Here is a 22,063-nt window from a genome sequence, read left to right on the forward strand (position 1 = left end):
TTCCAAGAGCGCAGATTTTTGTTGTAATCAATTGTGGGCAGCTGTCTGTACCTCCCTATGGGAGGATGCAGCTGCATGCTGTCCTGAACCTGTACATCTGTGCAAGTCCAGGTGCCTGCCCTTAGATGCACACCGTCTGCGTCCAAGCGTGGGCACTCGGGCCTGCACAGATGTACAGGTGTAACCACATGCAGCCATGTCCTCCTATAGGGATGTACAATTACATGCAGCACCTGTCTCTCCGGGGAGCATGTCTCGGCACCAGCGTGCACAAAGTATGGATGTGCACATCCGTTTGAATGAGCCCTTAATGGTGCCCGTTCACACCTGAGTGTTGGATCACTTATTGCCTTTTGCTTGAAGCCTAAAAAAGTGCATGAGCTTTTTGGGGGGCGAAAAACTATGCCTTTTTTGGCCCAATAGATTTCAATAGGGCCAAAAAAACAATTTTGTGCCAAAAACTAGTAATCAGCTTTCCATTGGCTAAAACAAAATGCTCAAGCAGAAAATGGCTGTGAATGGGGACTTATACAATATAGCTCAAATAAAACAAAATACAACAAAAGAAAATTAAATCTATATACAGTATATTCCAATATTTGTTACACATCCAGACTTCACAGTACTATGAGAGGAAAACATACTATAAGGCATAGGATGTCACGCTGTTAGAGGATGAGCTGTCTAAAAGACCTAAAAAAAAACGATTAAACTCAAACCTGAAACGGATTGTACAATCACCTTTAGATCTACCAGCTATGAAGTCCAAGGGTCTACCTGACTGGCTACAAATTGAATGCATATTTAGGTTGCCCGTATATTAAATGGTTTGGTAAACCTAAAGCTCACCACACACTGCAATCTGACTCTTCAAGCTCCTTTAGATCTACCAACAACTACATGATTGAATACACATTGATTGGATAGTTAGGTAGGTCCTTATATAAAGCAGCTCAGAGGTCATCAAAACCAAAGAATTAACATGATATCCAGTGAACTAGCACTCTAATGAAGAGTCAGCCATGGTACCCTCCATTATTCCCAATAAATCTAATTATACAAACAATTGTAAGGTGTATGCCCAGCCTCAGATAAAGACATTTCTATTCTCATTGTCTTCCATGAGTTGAAAATGATGTAGAAATCAAAGATTTTATACTAACCGACAAGTACGATTTGCAAATGTCCCGGGTCTGTGAGCACCTTCCAGGTACTTGATATCCTTCCAACAAAGTTATCGGTCTCTTGAGCTTTGCTGCTTTAAGGTAAGGCAGTTGGATGGTGGTGGTGGCTCTGTGTACAATTGCCAGCCACTCAGCTACTTATATACTGGTTGGTCCAGATGGAATTCCATGCGTATGTCTTGCGAACAAAGTAAAAGGTGGAGGTCAGATGATGTTTGAATAAACGGGCCTCTCCCAGTCAGGACTTAGCCCCAAGCTGTCACGGTTTAACTTTAAAGCAATTTTTGTCTTGCTGATGTATTTCTCTTGGGGCGTTTACTATTTATAGCCTGCATGAAAATGTTAGCTTTTTCCATTGCTAAATAATCGACTAGTTTCAATTCTTGTCTAATATCCAACTCCAGCCATTTTTTTAATTTTTTGTTCATCTCTTTTCAGTGCCCGTCATCTATTCACAATGGCTGCCTATAAAGGCAGTTTTCGTAGAGTCCGTGTAAATCCTCACAAGGAACATCTTTTATTTACCACCTTTTGGTCTGTTACATATACAATAAAGAGTGTGTTGTTATATCTGCGCTATGCAGTCGTCTGTGAAGCTGTGTTGTCAGCCCTGCTCAGTTCCCTTCTGTGACTATAGAACACCTCCCTCTGTGCTATGGAGATGACAGATGAGCTAAAAGCCCATATTACTTAGCTAAATCTGTGATCACTTGATGGCTGAGATCCTGACTCTTCTCCTCTTCCTCCAGAAGAGTAGGAAAGTCCATCCTTGGACATGGACAATTAATGATTTCCAGTGGTGGGGTCCTCTCAGAATCCAGACAACTTCACAATGAGAAGACAGGTTGGTGTTGGCACAAACTATGATCTTCCTCATGGAAGCGTCACCAGCAAGGGGCACAGATGGTGGATTTAGGTACATGAAATGCGCTGTTCTATGGGGGGGATGGGTGGGATGGATGGAGGGGAATGGGTGGGAAGGATGGGGGGGAACCAGTGGGGCGGTTGGAGGGGAATGGGTGGGATGGTTAAACCAATTACCCCACTAAAAGGAGGAAGGAGGGGTGCGTAGAGAGCAGCTATAGTTTTAGTGTAGGGTAAGCTGTTGCAGGGCAAGATGCAGAGGGCAGAGATTAAGGTCAGTTAGAAACTGTACTTTAATTCTGATTGCTAGCTCTTGGACAATCAATCCCTTTGCTGCCTTTTTCTGTTTTTATTATTTATGTTGTCTTATTTTGTGTTTGATTAAAGGTCAGTGGTCGATTTTATTCATTTTTTTTTTTTAGTGTAGGATATTATTTTTTCTTTAGTTTTGATTATTTAACTTTATTTAACTTTATTGTAGGTTACACTGCTTTTTTTCTGCAAGGCTTCTCTTTAAAAAGAAAGATCAAAGCCACAAAAGAAGTCCGAACTGCAGTTTAAGTGATGTTTGTGCTTTTGAGATCTGCTCTGACACTAGGTCCACCACTCTAGTATAGTATGGAGCAAAACGCCAGGGGAGGGGTGGGGGGCAAGCCGCAAGCCACCCTGCCCTCCAAACCACTCTGTCCCCAAGGTAGTGGAATGTTACAGAAAGATCCCAACAAAAGGATTGCACATAATGTTTAAACATATCTGTCCAAAGTCTTGAAGTTTCCCTCCAGTTCTCAGTTGTCTCCCAAATTCCCAATGGAGGGAAGAGATTGCTTTTCTCCTTCCCGGTGGAGCTGACATATTTGGATGTTAAAACTTTAGAACTATCACAACAAAGTGTTCTTTGCAGAGGATTAAAATGTATCTAAAGGCACAGCGTTTTTCTTTTTTTTTTTTTATACTTTTGGATATAGTGGTGAGGGACTGGAACCTCTATCAGAGTATTTATTATTCACCGTCAGAATGCACGACATCGCAGAAAATGAAACTTTGAGACCGAACTGATTCATCTCTAGAAATCTTTTTATAGACACGTTCTGTTTACTCTATTGTGTCACAATTCTAAGAAATCTTCTGATGTATAATAGGTATGTAGTACACTCCAGGGTAGGGTTTGACTATTTCTGGCACAATTCCCAATTATACCAAGTGCTATAAGAAATACCATTTTGCATGCTATTGTAAATGGAGTGTGGGCAGCGAAATGGCGAAACTGAATGTACTGTAAATACATAAAGAATATTTGAACCTATGCTGTGGTATTCATTTTATGTTGGAAGCTAGACAGATGGAGCTGGGGAAGAAATTGGAGGATACAATTTACATAGTTACAAAGTTAAATAGTATTTGAAATTGACTAAAGACACAGGTCCATCAAGTTCAAGCTTTGTGTGTCTGTGTGTGTTGTGCATGTGTATGTGTGTACATGAGTCCCTGTGTGATCTTAGTTTTTAGGCGTACCTGTACTCCTGTATGTTACAGTCTCTGAGGAAGGTATCTCATTGATTTTTAAATGAATCAATATTCTCTGCTGATACTACTGCTTGTGGCAGAGAGTTCCAAAATTTACCCCCTCTGACTGAAAAGAAGCCCCTATGCCCTTTATAGTTAAATCTCTTCTCCAATGGACAACTGATTAAATGGCCTAAACGTTTTCTTCTCCATGCTTCTATTTCATTGCATACCTCTCACCTCTGACTGCTTGATATTGGTTGCTGGACCTCGCTCCCCTCCCCCCTCTCTGTCCCTTAGGAAGATTGTTTGGGGGTGTCGCCCAGATGGGTCTGCTTGACTATACACACGTCAGTCTGCAAAATTGATACTCTCCATCTCCTGAAGAAGCGCCTATGTGCGCAAAACGTTGAGAAAATAATTTACTTTTCCATTATCAACCATCCGCAATGATTTCTTGTTAAATTTCTAAACATGTTCTAATCATGTATACTTGAGGGGCGTGTTCTTATATGGAGTGAGCCATATTTATGCCCCTCCATGTTTGGATTTACTCCAATCAATTCTTTGAATCCTGTCTATATTTCAATTAATCATGTATCATTGAACGGGTGGTTTACAAATGATGGGAGTTCATAGGGAGGCATCTGACTAGCTGACATTTTATATCAAATATACTGCATTCGAATCCATTATTTTTAAACTATAATTATTAAAAACTTTTTTACCGCCATTTGCTTTGGAGTTTTCAGTTGGTGCAAAAAAACCCCACCTTTCTCTCCTTTTTTGTTACATCTCTTCTCCACTCCCATTTTAGGTGGTGGCCTCTAGTAATTTCAAGTGTTAGAGGGTTAAAATAGAACTAAACACTCCCAAAAATCAGTTTAGTTTTATACAACAATGTAAGCAAAATAGATTAAAAAACCAAACAAACAAACTACAGTTTTCTCCTTGTTTTGTTGGCATGTGCCAGCTTAATGTGCATTGGCACAGTTGCTTGCAGTCCAACCTGTTGACACTACAGGGGCATGTGCAACAACATATTTGGTTCAATTCTTTAGGTTTAGATGCACTTCTGTTCCTCGGGCCTAAGCTGTGTGCAGCCCCTTCTTCCCTGCTCCTGGAGTGCCAGCCATAAGTCTCAATGAACTTCAAAAACAGCAGGTGAGGGGGACACTGAAGATTCTATTCAGATTGAGACTGGAGGTGACAACGATTTTATAGATTGGTGTTTCCAATTGTGGTGCACCACACCCTCAATCAATTATACATAATACCCCTAGGAACAGAAAAATGGGCTTTTAAAGTGCACACACAATTGGCAAATGACATCTGTAAAACGTCTAAAAAATGTTTTATCATTTATTAGTATTGTTTAAACCCAAAATACACAACCCATAACTATCAATAAAACAACAACTCAGATAAATCTGATTGATTTTTATTATACTGTCTCCTGAGGAAGCCTCATATTACTCGAGGTAAAACGCATTGAGAATAGGAGGACGCCATTTCAACTGCCATATCTCCACCGTTGACAACGTTTTTTGCATATGCGTTTTGGAAAATTCTACAATCTTCCTATGATAGTAGGGCAGCTAAAACTGAGTGCGAAAAGCATATCGCCGCACATAAATAATGTGGAATTGTTCAAGAAACTTTTGGACGATTTCTTAAGGGACCGTCATATACAGGGGTACAGGTACTCCTAGAATGAGATCCTAATAGGTTGGACTTGATGGACTAATGTCTTTATTCAACCTCAAATACTATGTATACTATGTACAGTAATATTGAAAGACATTGTTGAACCTGAAGGTGGCTCAGCACCACCGCTATTCTTGGAAAGTGTGTAATGTGGAGACAATTGTTTGGCGTCCTCACCAGGAATGGTGTTACTCACAGTGGACAGTTGTTAAAAAAATGTTATTGATAGTTTTGTGATTGTGTTATGGTTTTAAACAGTACTAATAAATGTTAAATGCTTTTATAGATGTTACATACGGATGTCATTTGTTGATTGTGTGTGTGCACCTTAAAAGCCCAATTTTCTGTTCCTAGAGGTATTATGCATAACTGAGACTGGAGTTGGCCATGGCTTGGGTGCCATGTTGCCAAGATGACTTGTCTAACATGTGCAATGTTTCTATCCTCCACAGCCTCTTATGTGTAACTGCAAATCAGGCTCTAACTAGTGTAAAGGGAAAACTGATGATCCCTTCCGAAATACATGATCGTGCCCCATTTTGTATCAATGTTAGCCATTTTATGGAAGGAATCCATTTTAGACAATAAACTGATGTAAAGATACATTTGCAGTAAATATAATTATGAGTTATGAATGGAATTTCCAGAGACATCACAAGGAGGGTAATTTTGCATGTCATAGCTAGAAGGAATTTTGCCAAGGACAACGAAACCCACCTACCAGTCTTATCTTGGAGAACCCATCTGATGGGCGTGAGTGAGCATAGACTCACTGTTTGATGATTGGATAGACATGAAGTAATTAGTTGCTATTAACCAATGGTGTTTAAGCTTGTTCTTATTTTGCTTTGAAAACACATACAAACTATACAATCATTAGGGGAGTTGTCAGTCTCTGACTTGTAAGCTGATACCCACCCTTGGGCTGAATAAAGCCTTATCTGATTTGAAGCTACTACAGACGTTTCTGTTTTGGCTTCCTTATACTCAAGACTTCAAACACTTAAGCTTCCCATAGACATTAGATGATCTTTGCTTGACTCCATTTGGATTGGGAAATGATTGCATGTCTATGAGCTCCTCCTATCTTCTGCAGACATCTCTGAGGCTGGCCATACGCTAGCTGTTTTGAGTTTTGTTGCTCCACTGATTTTGCTATATCCATTTACAGCAAATAATTAATTTCGAGTGATTTGTGTCCGCTTTGAGCCCACATTACTACCCATTAGCATTGAAGAAGGGGGAGGTCTTAGAGCCCCTGAAATGCATCGGCTGTTGTTGTTTATAAACTAATTCTATTATTAAAACATTTTGGACTCTCGAACTGTCTTATTTGGTGCTCCCGTTGGAATTTATATACGTGAATCTTCAAGTTTGGGTCTCCTTGTTTGAGTGACCGTGTTTGTTGAGAGTGGTCTCATCGAAATCATTGTGCTTTATCATGTTCTGGCTGATCTTCTGATTATTTAAATCCAGCGCTTTACCTTGTTCCAGCAAAAATTAACTTAACAGGGGTTCATGTGACTCTTCCACACTCGATTCAAAAAAAAACTCTCCATTATGTGGCATTCAAGCAACTGGTTCTCAAAAAAACTGGGTAAAAAAGAAAATTGAGGACTTATGTTATTTTTTTTTGCAGGTGGCTTGGTGCTCATTAAAAAAAAGTTGGTTGCTTGGTACACAGAAAAAAATGTACTTAGCAACTAAATTATGGAGGTCCTCTCCTCTACTCAGTGGGAAGGGATTCAATAGCCAGCCTGCTATTGGTTATTGCAATTTGAAAATGGCCAATAGCAGTCTGGCTATTGTACCTGGCTGCTTAACTTCACCTGTCGGCTGTGGAAGCTAGGGGCAGGGCGATACCCCAAGGGGTGCTACTTGCTATTAACTCTCAAGAAACCAGAAACTACAGTTATCCTGCACCTACCGATCCCCATGGGTGCTGGATAACTGGGAGTTTACTGTATATACTGTATATGAAGTGCTCACCCCTGAAGGAGCCGTCAGAATAACTCGGGTCATCAATAGTTGTCTAGCGGTTTTGGTCTTCAGCTGCATGGGGCACTAATGGGTAGCACTTAACCACCCTCTTCTAATGCCCACAAAGCAGATATCCACTCCAGTAATGCAATGCTGAATAACTTTTATTAAACATCTTCATACTGGGGAGAGCAGGTTTAGGAGTCCTAGACATCCAGGGTGTAACAGACATAGACTTAGACATAAACTCCAAGTAAAGATAGTAGTCACCAGCACTCACTTGTAATGTGCAAAAAGGATAGCAGAAGTGACGCCCTGAAGAAGTGACCCTGACAACAGCACAGGCCTCCTCCATACTTGAGGCCTAGGGAAACTCTTACCACACTCCAGCATCTGCCCACCCCCAGGCCTTGGACTAGCCTGGGGGGTGGCTGGACAGCACCCAGCCCTGTACTAATCCATGGCTGGTCACGAACTAGACTCGAATGGGCGCATTGCGGAGCCCGGCCTTGGGGCAGCAGGGAGGGTAAATCCGATCCTGGTCACACTCTACCCAGGTAGGTACAGTCAATGCCAGACATCTGGAATTAAACAGATAAATGCATTATATAACAATGCAGAATACCACCAGCTATAGAGGACTACAAATCCCAGCAATGCATTATACAGCAATGCAGAATAATATGAAGCTACATACTCTGCTCAGCAGGGCTGTGCGGTGTCTCAGGAGGCTGTGCTGGGTCTCACCAGGGCTCTGTACAGTCTCACCAGGGTTGTGTGCGGTCTCACCAAGACTGTGTGGGATCTCACCAGGACTGTGGGGTCTGACCATGGCTGTGTGCAGCATCTCAACAGAGCTGTGCGGTCTCTCCAGGGTTGTGCAGCGTCTCAGCAGGGATGTGTGCAGCCTCACCAGGGCTGTGTGCAGTGTCTCACCAGTGCTGTGTGCGGTATGTCACCAGGGCTGCGCGTGGCGTGCCCCCAGGGCTGTGTGCAGCGTTTCACCAGGGCTGTGTACGGCGCGTCACCAAGGCTGTGTGCAGAATGTCACCAGGGCTGTGCTGTGTGTCACCAGGGCTGTGCAGCGTGCATGTCACCAGGACTGTGTGTGGTGTGTCACTAGGGCTGTGCGGAGTGTCACAAGGGCTGTGCAGAGTGCATGTCACCAGGGCTGTGTGGCATGTCCCCAGGGTTGTGCAGTGTGTCCCTAGGGCTGTGTGCAGCCTCTCATTTTGGCTGTGTGGCTTCTCGTGGGTGGGCATTGTGCTGGTATTGGCGCTTAGTATAGGGGCATTTTCACGAGTATGAGTACTTGTGAAAATGCCCAATATCAGCATCGGTACATTGGTACTGGTATTGGTATCGGTGCATCCCTAATAAATACAGTACATACATTTTTTTTAATTGCTGCTACAAGATGCTTTGTCTACTGCCAGCTGTAGATGGTTGTAGCAACAATGCATGTAATATTGTAAAGGTGCACTGGAAGAAGGTTTGAGAGCAAATGGTACTCAACTGCCCTACTGATTACAAACTCCAAAAGAGGCAAGTGATAGTTCTACAAAGCATGGAAGGGTTCTTCTTTAAGGGATCCAGACCATTCATTTCATCAATCAACTACAATCTTCCCATAAGATTACATGTGCATCTAATATATTTTATTCATGTTTTTGTTGCAAACATTACATATCTCCCGCTTTCTAGCTTCATTTTCTTGCCTGCTTTTTCTATCCCTGCCATTCTTCTTCCCAGATGGATTATGAAAGACCTGGGGCACCCAGGGGAGAGGCGGCACTTGTAGTGTACGCCAAATAGTGGGTATGGCCAAATTACATTAGCAATCAGAGGGGCTTAGAGGGACATGGTTAAAACCTGAGCCTGCTTGTTGAATACAGGGCATACATACTTTACAATCCTTGTACTCAAGCAATACAGCTCAGGGGTGTGTAATGCACAATATGCAGGGTTTAGGAGTGCGTAATACACAGAGTACAGGGCTCAGGAGTGTGTATCACCCAAAGTACAGGACTTGGATGTATAACATATGCACAGCAGGGCACCAGCCTGCATATCAAACAGAGTACCTGAGTCTGGGGTACATAAAACACAGAGTGCAAGGGTCAAGACTATGCAACACACATGCCAGTGTACAGAATATAACCAAAAATTACCCCCAACCAATACAGTTCCCCTTCTTCCGGACCCCAAGATCCCCTCACCAGTACAGATTCTTGCCAGTACAGTTCCACTAATATAGTGCAACTTACTAGTCCATAGAGCTGCATTAATTTCCTTTTTTCAGGCTATGAAAGCTTTCAGCAAGTACACAAAATACCTGTGGATCTTGCCAGAAATGCTGTGCCCTTGTCACTTACTGTGAGCTGAAAAGAAGGATGTTATCTTCATTGTGTAAACCACTAGTCCCATCAATCTAACGTGTAATGGAGATGAACAAAGGCAGACAAAGTCCAACCTGTTTGAAAACCGTGACCACTTCTATAGATGCAATGTAAAAATGAGCGTAGCCACGAAGGGACAGGAAGTGTGTTACCTGCAGGATTACTAAGTTAAAAAAAAAGGGTAAAGTACTGAAAAAAGGGAAAGAATGCAGCCTCTACTTCTAAGGACTGGTGAGCTGCTACATATTGTCTTTCTGTTTCTGGGTTTAGATTTTAGGATACACTAAATGCCAGGCTATGCATTCTCTGCATTAAGGTTAAAAATACCCCAGTACCTTTCCATGCCCCCAGTCCCCAAACATTTGACTGCAGTCCCTTTTCATCACCCCTGGGTCCAGGAATATTTAAACCGTTGCTGGAAGTGGTGGAGGTAGGTATGGAGGTGTTCCGAGTTGTGGAGTACGGAGGGCAGTGGAGTGATTGTCTCCTGTTACCATTCGTCAAAATGCTTGGAGGAGGGGCATGGCTTGCCGGGTGCTGTGTCTATCTATGGATGCACATAGCTAGGTTCAGGTCCCGGCCGGGAACGTGCACACACAGGTGTCTCCATAACAGCCCACTAGTTTAAAGAACAATCAAGAATGGAAGTGGACACCATCAGTGACAGTAGAGTCCAAGAAGGCTTTTTATTCATGAAAGGTCAACAGAGTAAAAACAGTTACTTGTTGAGCTCTTGGATTTTGCTGTCACTAGTGGTATCCCCTTCCTTTCTTGATTGTTACTGCTCAAGAATCCTTCCTGGAGGTCCTGTGGGGAGCAGTCTTACCTGAATGTGTGAAAATCTAAGATGAGATAATCATCTCCATTATGGGATGTCAAAGGCAAGACCTCTTAGCACCTTTCTTCCTACATACTGACTAGCTAAAGGAGACATCCACAAACAGTCAGGGAGGACAGTGGTTTGGAAACAAGCTAGGAAGAAGGAAAGAGTCAATATGAAAGAAGAACAATCAGCTAATATAAGTGTGGAGCATCTCTCTTCCTAAAAGAATCCAAGGGTTTAATATCACTTATAGAACCTGATTACAGCGGAATGTATAGACAAAGAGGCAATTTGCATTGAATGTCTTTGAAGTTTATTAAGTTTAGAAGTACAGAGCATATTCTTAATTGATACAAAATATCCATTATGGGGTGCGCTCCATAAACCTTTGTTATCCTATAATAAATAAATATAAAAAGCTGAAGTAACAAAGCAGGCACCTCTACTGTACACCGAAAGAGCAGGATATCAGAGCAGTACAAAGTAAGCATTAACAGGATGTTTAGTGGCGTTTATATTAAGTAGCTTTATATATGATGTAACCAATAACAGAAACAGAAAAATAACTATGATACAAGATTCCTTCATAACTTCGCTCTTGGAGAGCCTTGGGGGTTGACGTTATGACGAAGCCTCATGGTGATCAGGGTGGTTGTAGTCTTGGAGAGGTTACATCAGCTTCACCAAGATCCAGGAGAAAAGCAGAGCAGGCAAAGTCCAGGGCATGGAGAAACCTAGGACAAGACATAAGTCATATTATAAATGTAGCATGAAGGGTTGTCAACTTTTAAAGGAAGGTGTTCTATTCATATGAGAATTCCTATGTTTTCATTGAAGTTGCAGTCTGTGGAAAGTCAACTTTTATACCAGATTTTAACAATGTGACCTTTAGCATTGAGTATTTAAAGTGTATGTCCAGCCATTACTTTTATTTTTGGATAGAGTGGCAATAAAATTGATCCCCTGTCAGATTTGCTGATATAGGGTGTCATTAGAGAGATTTACCCTCATTTACTGTCATGGTGACAATGGTTTCACCAGACAGAAAATAAGGAAAAATCTGAAACAAGAGCACAGACAATCTGACAGGGGATCTAGCCTTCCCCTGCTCTACTTAGTCCTTCTCTTCTCTATCCAAGGCTAAAAAAAAGTTTTAGCTGGTCGTGCACATTAACAATGAGATCACCCTCCCAAAAGTGAAGTCCGGTTGGGGTCACTGACATCAATAAATACCAGACAAAAAAAACATTTAATGCACATACAATGATGCTGGGGTCACAGAGCATTATGAGTTTTCTAAAGGCAGCACAACTGAAGCTGTTTTCCTTCAGACTGTCTCTCTCTAATTGAAAACCTTTGTTCTGAGGCACTGCAACATATGCTTTTTAGTAAAACTAATATAAAAATGCATTGAAATATCTAGATTGAGATATAACCCATAGTCACAGGCATTGATAAAATTTAGGCAGGTGTACTGGTTGAAAATAACGGGACAATTTGGTGACTTTATATATCTCTGTGGGGGGTTTAATATTGTTGTGGCCGGCAACAGGAATCTACCTAGGCTCCAAAGGAGACATTTTTGCTTTGCTGATTGGTAGGCAATCTGGAGACCTGCATGCAATCATGCTGGCTAGGAGCATGCAGGTCGGTAGTATAGGAGAAGAGGGCAGAGTGAAAAGAAGGTGACCTTATTGGTGTGATAATGCTCCTTCACTGCCAAACTGGCAGACTGGGGGTGGGGAGAGGACACCACTGTAATAGAGGAAAGAGCTGCCAGCTTTCTGGTTGTGCTGTGTGCCAGAGCTGTGTAAATCACAATATTGGATGGACAGACATCTGTGAATTGAGATGTTTGCCTGCAGTTTAGCATGAAGATGTTTATCTATGCCAGTTCCTGATCAGTGATGTGCCATTAAAAAAAAACATTAAAATGAAATTAAAATGTACTTACTGCTAGCAGAACTGAAATCTGCAAAGCGTTCGGCTGGAAATCAAAAATACATATTTGTTAATTGGAGACATGAAACTGAACTGATACTCATTCTACAGCAGATATCATATTCACTGTATTCTGCAAACATTGTGTTATAGTATATGTACATCGTAACATGTCACTTCTCTGCTGTGTTCCCTTTTGGTCTATTCAATACACCAACAAATGTTGATCTTGCCAAAAATTTAGAGCTGCCCTGTGTCCTTCTGGCACTTCCTGTGTTATCTCAAGGAGTCTAATCAGCACTCCCAGTTCTTATTGTGGACTACAAACCCACCTCCTCCCTACGTTGGCACTACACGGATTCTTTAGTTGTGCACAAGACAACTGGGCAGAGCTGACACAATTTCTCTCTTACTTCCTGTTCAGGTGACAGGTGTCAGACAGAACAGGAAGTGAGGGAAACCCCCCTTCCCTAAGGGAACAAAGACAGCAGTTATAACTTGACAGATGTTTTAGCCCTCCATCGCTTTATCCAAATTGTTAAAAAAAAAAGTTTTGCCAGAAGTTGGGCTTTAATCTATGTGAACTGAAGAATTACTGTTACAACACTGCCAACATGAGATCACTTACATGGTTGCAAAATGACACTGACGGTTGCTCCACCGTCCTCGGATTTAGCTGATTTGGATTGAGCGGTGCAGACCTGAAACGAAAATAATAAAGGTAGTTCAGCAACATTTTCCGGGCATCAAGTGAAATCTATCAAGGAACTACAAATTCTATCCAGGACACACTGCAGCTATGTTAAAATCACAAAGTCCACTTCTTGCTTTTTAATATGAGCTCTGTGCTTTCCCCACAGCGGACAATGGGGGGGTTGGGGGGGGGGTGGTCAACTACACATCAAGTTCTCTCATCACTCTGATGGTGATACTTCCCTAAGATAGGTTGCATTTCCTCCTTCCTCCACATTGGCTTCACAAAGGTTTCAGTCTTTTAAAGCTGTATTCCCCAATTGCTTTTTGATTCAACTTAACCAGAAAATGGTGTACATCGGAATCTGGCCTACATGACTGGAATCTGATCTACATGAGTGGAATCTGGCCTACATGACTGGTATCTGATCTACATGAGTGGAATCTGGCCTACATGACTGGAATCTGATCTACATGAGTGGAATCTGGTCTACATGACTGGAATCTGATCTACATGACTGGAATCTGATCTACATGACTGGAATCTGATCTACATGACTGGAATCTGGTCTACATGACTGGAATCTGATCTACATGAGTGGAATCTGATCTACATGACTGGAATCTGATCTACATGAGTGGACTCTGGTCTACATGACTGGAATCTGATCTACATGAGTGGAATCTGGTCTACATGACTGGAATCTGATCTACATGACTGGAATCTGGTCTATATGAGTGGAATCTGGTCTACATGACTGGAATCTGGGGCCCGGCCAGCCTCACTGGTCTATATGAGTGGAATCTGGTTTACATGACTGGAATCTGGTCTACATGACTGCAATCTGGTCTACATGACTGGAATCTGGTCTACATGACTAGAATCTGGTCTACATAACTGCAATCTGATCTACATGACCAGGGCCGCCATCAGGGGGGTACGGCCGACACTCAAGTAAGGGGCCCGGCCAGCCTCAGGGGTCTGCGAACCTTACCTGGGTGACGGCCGTACAGGTGACTGAAGGCGGCTGGGCCCCCGCAGCACCGGAGGAAGCCGGGGCCCGTACACTCTACATCGTAACCTCGGATGCTGTGCGAGCCTCCGAAGTCCCCCCTGTGCTACTCGCGGCGGCCATCTTTAAACCTGGCAAGTGCCCACATCCCATTTAATATATTGCAGAAACGGAAATATATTAAATGAAAATCATTCCCTTGTGGGGAATCAGTATGATCTGCATCTCTTGCTGATGCAGACCATACTGATCGCTCCCTCATGGTGCCTCTGCTAACATGCAGGGAGCGATTAGTATGTCTGCACCAGCCAGAGTGCAGAGCACACTGATTCTTCAATGAAGCCCAGGGATGCAGCCCCCCTTCCTGCAAAACAGGTAAGCAGGAGAGGGGGACATTTTTTAATGAACTACTATTAGTTGTGAGAGTGTGTTTTATTGTGTGTTTTTAATGAGTGTGTCTACTGAAACTAATTTCATACCATTTTTTGGGGGACTCATAGAGCTTTCGTTTGGTGGTGTTTAACCATATATTATAACATGACTGAAATCTGGTCTACATAGCCGGAATCTGGACTACATGAGTGTAATTTTGTCTGCTTGACTAGTCTGGTCTACATGACTAGAATCTGGTCTACAGTGCCGGAATCTGGACTACATGATCAGATTTTCAAACTGAGTTGCGGGGCCACCCTACTGACCATGCCAACATTTTGTGTCAGCTATGATGGGGGTGGGGTAGGGTGTTGGAGCCAATTGACCAGCTGCAAATTCACTCTGCACATGGCAAGTTTTCATGCAAAAACTCTCAGAGTTAAGAAATTATATCACTCATTTGTCAGAAACGAGACTTCAGGATACTTGCGTGTACATACGGCCAGGCCACTGGGATCTAAAATCAGGTTATCAGAAGGATGGAGAGATTTTAAACATACTTAAATAGCAGACAATCAATATATCAAATAAATGCTTTTTCTATCCCCTAACATGGCACCCTCAGGCCAGTGGCAGCACATCCAGGGCTAGAAATTGCCTTGGGCTATGAGGGCTCCTTGGAATCAATGGGCCAAATGGACAGCTGACTGTTTTTCCCATATTGCTCAAGAAGCCATTGCTGCTCTTTCAGGCATAGGAATCACAGAACATCCTCTTTGTGTATATTGAGTCTTACCGGGACACAATTATCTGTGGCTTTGCAGACTACAACATCGGCAGAGAGACGGATATTGGTAGAACCAGTAATCTGGAAGACTTTCATTTGAAACCGAGCTTCAGTTGCATTTCCATTGTATAGCACGGATAGCAGGTCAGCAGTTATACCGGTAGCTGGGCACCTGGATATAGAAACAGTTTTCAATTACTGTAGTCTGTATTCTAAAGAGTAGAACACAATACTGAATACAGAATATTCAAAGTGTACAAAGAACCCACAGAATTGTTTCCTAGTGTTCTGCGTACTAACCCATTCTCCAGAAGATTGTACTGGGTCGTATTTGATGCATCGCCAGTGGCATAAATCTTTACCACTTTGAGTCTAAAGGAGTTAAAATCCAGGCCTGGTATGTTCACTGAAATGTAGATAGTATTTTCTACGTACAGTTGATAATCAGCTGAGAGAACGGTAGTAAAGGTGTCCTCTGTATAGGCCACCATGTTAACTGTAAAACTTGCGCTTGATCCAGGAACGGTTATTTCTGTGCTCCTGGAAAAGAAAGACAAAACAAAAGCTCACTTGCCAGGAAACCCTTGTAGGTAAGCGTGCATGCATCTATGTTATTGCACATGGGTATGCAGAACTGAAATATTAGCACTTGTGGTGTACTAATGAAAGTGGTGAAGCTGATATACAAATGGAGGACGATATGATTTGGGACAGATGGCTTACACCCACTTATCCTCAAAGACTCAGTTCTAGCCAAGCTTTTGTTTCAATCTTTTTGAGATGTGGCGCAAGACAATTGTGGCGCCATTATTCAAGAAGGGGTTATGGTCTTCTCCCAGTTACTACAGACCTGTAAGTGTAACTTCTTCTGTAGGGGAGAAACTTGAAGGTGTGCTAAAGGACCACATACAAGAGTAATGTGCTAGAATGCAATAATCATAAGAGATAGCCAGCATGGACTTCTGAAAGATTGAAGATAAATAATAACAATTACCCAATAGTTGGGTTCAGTGAAAAATTAAGACCGACGTTATTTATATCCAGCGGGTATGTGCAGGAAATGTTCAAGACAACATTGTTTCGTGCTTGAACTGGAACCGTCCAGGCAGAAATATACAGCCGATTACTGTATATGACATGGGTCGTGTTTGACTGTAGAGAGAGGAAACACAAAAGTAATTAAACAGAGTCAGAGAACTTACCACCCTACAGCTACCTACACATCAGCAAATAGTTACTATTAATGTCATTGTATTCTCTGACAAGTCAAAAAGGAAGTCTCCAGTTTGGTTGAAGCAGAACTCCAGCCAAAAACAACTAAATAAAAAAGAATAGCAGATAAAATAAATAAAACAGCTTTTTCTGTAATATTCAACTTCAATCTACAGTTTTCCCCTGCAGCACTTTTTTCTGACAGTAGATGTCTCCAGCATGATGTCTAGCATCATTGAACCCACTGCCTGTGAGCCCAGGTCATCCTGGAGCCACCTGCAAGCCTGTCACTGGACAGTGAAATGAGAAGCTGCAGACTGCTGAGCTAATTTCTCTGTCACTCTGCTCTCTCTTTGTATCAACATGACCTGATTGGCTCATTGTGCTGCTTCTCCCTTTGCCAGTATGAGCTCTGATGTACATATTCAGATACTTACACTGTTTGCATTCAACAAATACATCCAATGACTACAGAGCTGCATTATTTGTGTTGTTTATATCTGCCTGGAGTTCAGCTTTAAAAATATTTTATTATATTAGAACTTGTATACGTTAAATATTTCTTAAACGAACCATACTATAATCTTCCCCGTTGTCACATTCCACTGCACTTGTTCTATCATTATGAAAACATTTCCATCCAATTAGAACTAATTAAATTATTTGGAGGGGTGGTAAAGAATCTTCAACATTACAGAACACGTCAAGCTGAATGTGATTTAACTATTGCTAGCTCTGCCATAGCTTAGATAAATGACGATGTATACAAATGTCAGTGTTCATTTCAATCTGCAGCAAACCACGAGCTCTATAAAGGCCAGAAGACTTCAAACTTCTTTTTGTTACTGCCATGGCAATAATTATTCAGCTTAAAGCCGAACTGCAGAATTAAAAAGAATGAACCCATGCAGTGGGGCTACCCCCAGCACTGCAAGGGCTAACTGCTCTTTTGTCTAGGGGCTTAAAATAAAAAAAATATATTAATCCGATCCTCAATCCTACCTGGCCGCTAGACCAGTCCCCTCAGTCTCTTCTTCCCCAGGCACCAGTGGTCCAAGGACCCGTGACATCATCACATCTAATACAGGTCTATTAGACATGAAGATGCCGAGGGATATACCACAGCCGGAGTGGAGTTGGAGAGAGGTGAGCGGTCACTGCCGCAGGACCAAGGATTGGGCGAATATTTCTTACTTTTACCCCCAGCGAAAAAATGAGCAGTTAACCCTTGCAGTGCCGGGGTAGCCCCACTGCAAAGGTTAACATTGAAAAATCCTGGAGTTCTTCTTTAATGACACTTTCTCCCTGGGATCATGACCTCCAGCCTTCCAAAGCTGTCTTAAAGTCCTGGAAATCTGACTCAATGTGTTCTGCTGAGCCTGGGGGGACTATAATCCCGGGAGTGAGCTTGGAGCGGTGACTACTTTACAACATACACAACACAACACTTCCTTCTGAAGGTATCCCCCCTCCAGAAGGAAGGACAGTGTCAGCACCAATTCAGAAATGATTTGAGGATCTACAGCCGAGTGATACACAAATAAGATACATTTTTGTTAATCATTAATGTACTTGAATGTATTTTTAAGATTCAACTCGAGTTTAGTGTCACTTTAACAATGTAACAGTTTTTACATCTCTTGTATAATAACAAATAGTCAAACTGTGCCAGGAAACTTACCTCAGAAGTAGTGCCGCAATCATTAGTGACCAGTGGTTGATGAAGACCCATCTGCGCTATTCCATTCACAACCTCTCTTTGGGCCACACAACTGGCGCTTTCTAGCCTTATATCTGATGTATTAAAACGGTTTTCTTCCAGCCAGCACTTTGGCACCAGTATATTAAATTTTCCTCCATCACAAGTAACATTTGGAGATGGATTGGCAGCTGAAAAAAGAGTAAATGCATTCAGCAATTATCAGATGAGAAGGTGATGGTGACGTACATGTTGAACGTTATCTTTAAAATGTCTTTTAAACTTTTCTCCCCTACATAACTCTATAGGAGTTTTCTATGTTTAGAATGACACGAGTGGCCAGGGACTGGGGAGAAATATAAATGCCATAACGTCTATGGGGGTCTATAGAGGTGTACTTATAAAAAGCTTGCTCTGCAAATGTCTGTGTTGTAGAGTAACACTGCATTATGGCCACTAGATAAAGCTGAGGAACATGCTGGAGGAATTTCCTGACTCTGACAGCCAGATGGCATGGCTTGCATAAAGATGCATAAAGAGATTTGTATTTTCAGCACAGCTGGCGTGCCTAAGTTGCTTACCCCTAGTCAGGGGCGTAACTAGAAATCACAGGGCCCCATAGCAAAATCTTGTATGGGGCCCTGTGATTTCTAGGTAAGTCCACCCAAACAGCCCACCTGAGGGTGACCCTGCAGAGCCCACCATAGACTCTCTATGGTGAGCTCTGCAGGGTCTCAGGTGGGCGGTCAAGCCCTCTTACCTGTCTGGCCGATCCCCTGTCCGCCTCCTTCTCCTTCATGATCGCGTGCGGGCCCCGCCTCCTCCGACACTGGGCCCCACCTCCTCGATCGCCGGGCCCGCCTTCCCACCGCTCAGACCTGTCTCTTCGATCGCTGGGCCCCGCCTCCTCCATTGCTGCCGACGACGGGCCCAGCCACCTCCCCCGAAGATGCTGGTTGTCATCGACTCAGCAGCTGTGAGGAGGGACGCGCCGCTGCACATGTGAATGGCTGCGTGTTTCTCCTCACAGCCGCCAGTGACAGTCAGCAGCCTGAAATGCCATAGCGACCCAGGCGGCCCACACGGCATCAGGGGGATGTCCTGGCCGGGCCCCCTTGTGCCCCGGGCCCCCATATCGGCCAACTGGGTTGCTATGGTGATTGTTACGCCACTGCCCCTAGAATAGGGAGTACACAGGAGTCTATTTAGGATTTCATCTCTACAGACCCCTCCAAACCACAAAACTGGGAGCAAAAATTGATTGTTCCTTACAGTACAAGATAATCCCAAAAGCAATATTTTGGCTTTGAACCCCTTCTGACCATTGTATTATAGCATACCATACCTGAATATGTATAGTAAGTGTTATTGCACAGGCAGTCAGTGGCACCGCTGTTACAAGCCTCATCAATTGCACAGGTGACACTTCCACAAGTTAAAGATGCAGTCACTGGAGAGACAGAAAAAAGACATCAGTACATCTGAAGGCTTCTATATGGCAGTCTAAACATGTCTTGAATCCAGTTATTATGTGACACAAGTGCCTCAGAGTAACAGAAAACTTTTTTTACCTTCTTTGACTCACACTCCCCCCTCCCAGACACTGCAGCTCACAGTAGGATGGTTGCAGCAGCACAGTAAGTTCTGCCAATCCAGAAAGCATTGGACAGGACTAGGTGTGGCCAGTTGATGATTGACAAGCTACAGTCTTTGAAATTTGCAAACACAATACTGATAGCCATGCCCCCTGCATCATCCTCTCATCCTACTGAAGTGTATGCAGAAACAGCCTACATGAAGGTGACAACTCTTCTCTGAATTCAGGAGCAGTGCAGCAGCGTTGTGCCACCATCACAGGAAGCTGCATTAGGTGGACGTCACTGGCAGGATCAACAGGTATATGTGGGACTTTGCAGGGGGGGGGGGGAAAAGGGGATTAAGAGAAAACTGCAAGCGCCGATGTATTTATAATTAAATTCTGCAGCGCATATTTTTTTATAATGGAAGGCCATAGTACTACTTCAAACTATTATTCTGGCATATACTCCTAGTTAAGGTCTATGTTAACACAAAGAATATTCTTTACTCATTTGCTCCCTTTTGGTCCGATAAATATACCATTGAAAACATTTTATTATATCTGTTCTAGGTATGCAAAGAACACCCATTGATCCTGCCAGAAATCTTGTTAGCTGATAATGTCCTGTACTCTCTGCCTGTGCTGCACTTTTATCAGTTACTTTGTTCCCAGGTATCCCCGTAGACTACAGAATCACACCCATCTATGTTATGGAGAAGAAGAGAGGAGGAGGTGGCTCTGATACAAAAAGGTTAAGTGAGCGTTGTCACCCTGGGACAGGAAGTGTGTTACTGTCAGAATCACCAGATGAAAAGAAAAACAGAAAACGTATGCAGCCACCACATGTAAGAACTGATAAGCTGCGACATATTACGTTTTGTTCTTGGGTTTAGATCCACTTTAGGAGGAGAAAGGATCCCCCTGGCTGTTTCTCTGTTTGTTTCACCTTCCCTGATCGTACCCTCCAATCTGACACCTCAGTTTTACAAATATCGCTGTCTCTGTATTCCAGATGTGCTATTGTAATGTACAAAAGGAGATAAAGAGCACTCACCTGCCATGGCAGCGCACAATACAGATAGCAGCAGTGCAGTCTTCATGGTTAACAGGGACCCTGGAAAATACATCCTATGTGAGTCACCCATAAAAAGGAAAAGCTTCCACATGGCTTTTTACATTAACATTATACTGTATAGCTATGTAGCTCTCTCTAATACACACACACACACACACACACATATAGTTTAGTGATGTGTTAAGTCCCTAAGTGACACCTGAGCATTTTGTTGTTTCCCAAAACTCAGCATGAAGATTCTCATTCTTCTTAGGGCTCATTCACACGAGTGTGCGCATCCCTACGGCATGCACACCCCTGCAGAGACCAGTTCTGAGGAGAGACAGGTGATGCATGTAATTGAGTGTACATCCCTATGGGAAGACGTGGCTTGCACACCGACCTGAACCTGCACATCCATACAAATCCGGGTGCCTGCACTTGGACACACACTGTCTGCGTCCAAGTGTGGGCACCCGGACCAAATGAAAATACTCAACCTGAAAATCACTGTGAATGGGGACTTATACAATATAGCTCAAATAAAGTTAAAAAAAAAAAAAAGAAAAGAAATCTATTTACAGTATATTCCAATATTCATAATTATAATACATTATGTAACAAACCCAAATTTAACAATACTTTGAGAAGAAAACATAATATAAGGCAAAGGATGTCACACTGTTAGAGGATGAGCTGTCTAAAATACCTATAAACAACCAATAAGACTCAAACCTGCAATGGTCATATATGCAAGAAGCTGATTTTAGATCTACCAGCTATGACGTCCAAGGGTCTACCTGACTGGATACAAACTGAATGCATATTTAAGTAGCCCGTATATTAAATGGTTTGGTAAACCTAAAGCTCACCACACACACATTGCATAGTTGCATAGTTACATAGTATTTGAGGTTGAATAAAGTCCATCAAGTCCAACCTATTGCGTGTATGCATTTATGTTTGAGCAGGTGTGTGCATGTGTATGAGTCCACTCAACGTGCCTGATTTTAAACATTATTACAAAGCAGCTCAATTAGTTTGGTTCCTAGACTGGACGTTCAATGCCTCCCATAAAGGATGGGTGACATTAGAAGTAGACTTGAGTAATACCCACCTCAAATATTTTGAAAATCTTTAATAAACATTTAATATGTAAAAAATGTGTATGAGTCCATGTGTGATTTTGCTCTTAGGAGTACCTGTACCCCTGTATGTTATGGTCTCCGAGGAACTCGTCCAGGAGTTTCTTG

At 42.6% G+C, this 22,063-nt stretch overlaps 1 protein-coding gene across 1 annotated transcript; it reads right to left on the reverse strand.

Moving 5' to 3' along the window:
• Positions 1 to 11,129: 11,129 nt before the first annotated feature.
• On the reverse strand, positions 11,130 to 20,856 carry LOC108804719 (uromodulin-like). Its single transcript, XM_018576584.1, has 9 exons — positions 20,811 to 20,856; positions 19,523 to 19,627; positions 18,160 to 18,368; positions 16,261 to 16,418; positions 15,567 to 15,806; positions 15,276 to 15,438; positions 13,030 to 13,102; positions 12,415 to 12,447; positions 11,130 to 11,194 (listed from the first exon to the last, which is right to left on the reverse strand). Exons 1-9 carry the CDS (start codon positions 20,854 to 20,856, stop codon positions 11,130 to 11,132), a joined length of 1,092 nt encoding a protein of 363 aa, XP_018432086.1.
• Between the last annotated feature and the right edge of the window lie 1,207 nt (positions 20,857 to 22,063).

The sequence above is a fragment of the Nanorana parkeri genome, unplaced genomic scaffold, assembly GCF_000935625.1.
Source record: "Nanorana parkeri isolate BGI_ZX_2015 unplaced genomic scaffold, ASM93562v1 scaffold5, whole genome shotgun sequence".
Classification (NCBI taxonomy): Eukaryota; Metazoa; Chordata; class Amphibia; order Anura; family Dicroglossidae; genus Nanorana; species Nanorana parkeri.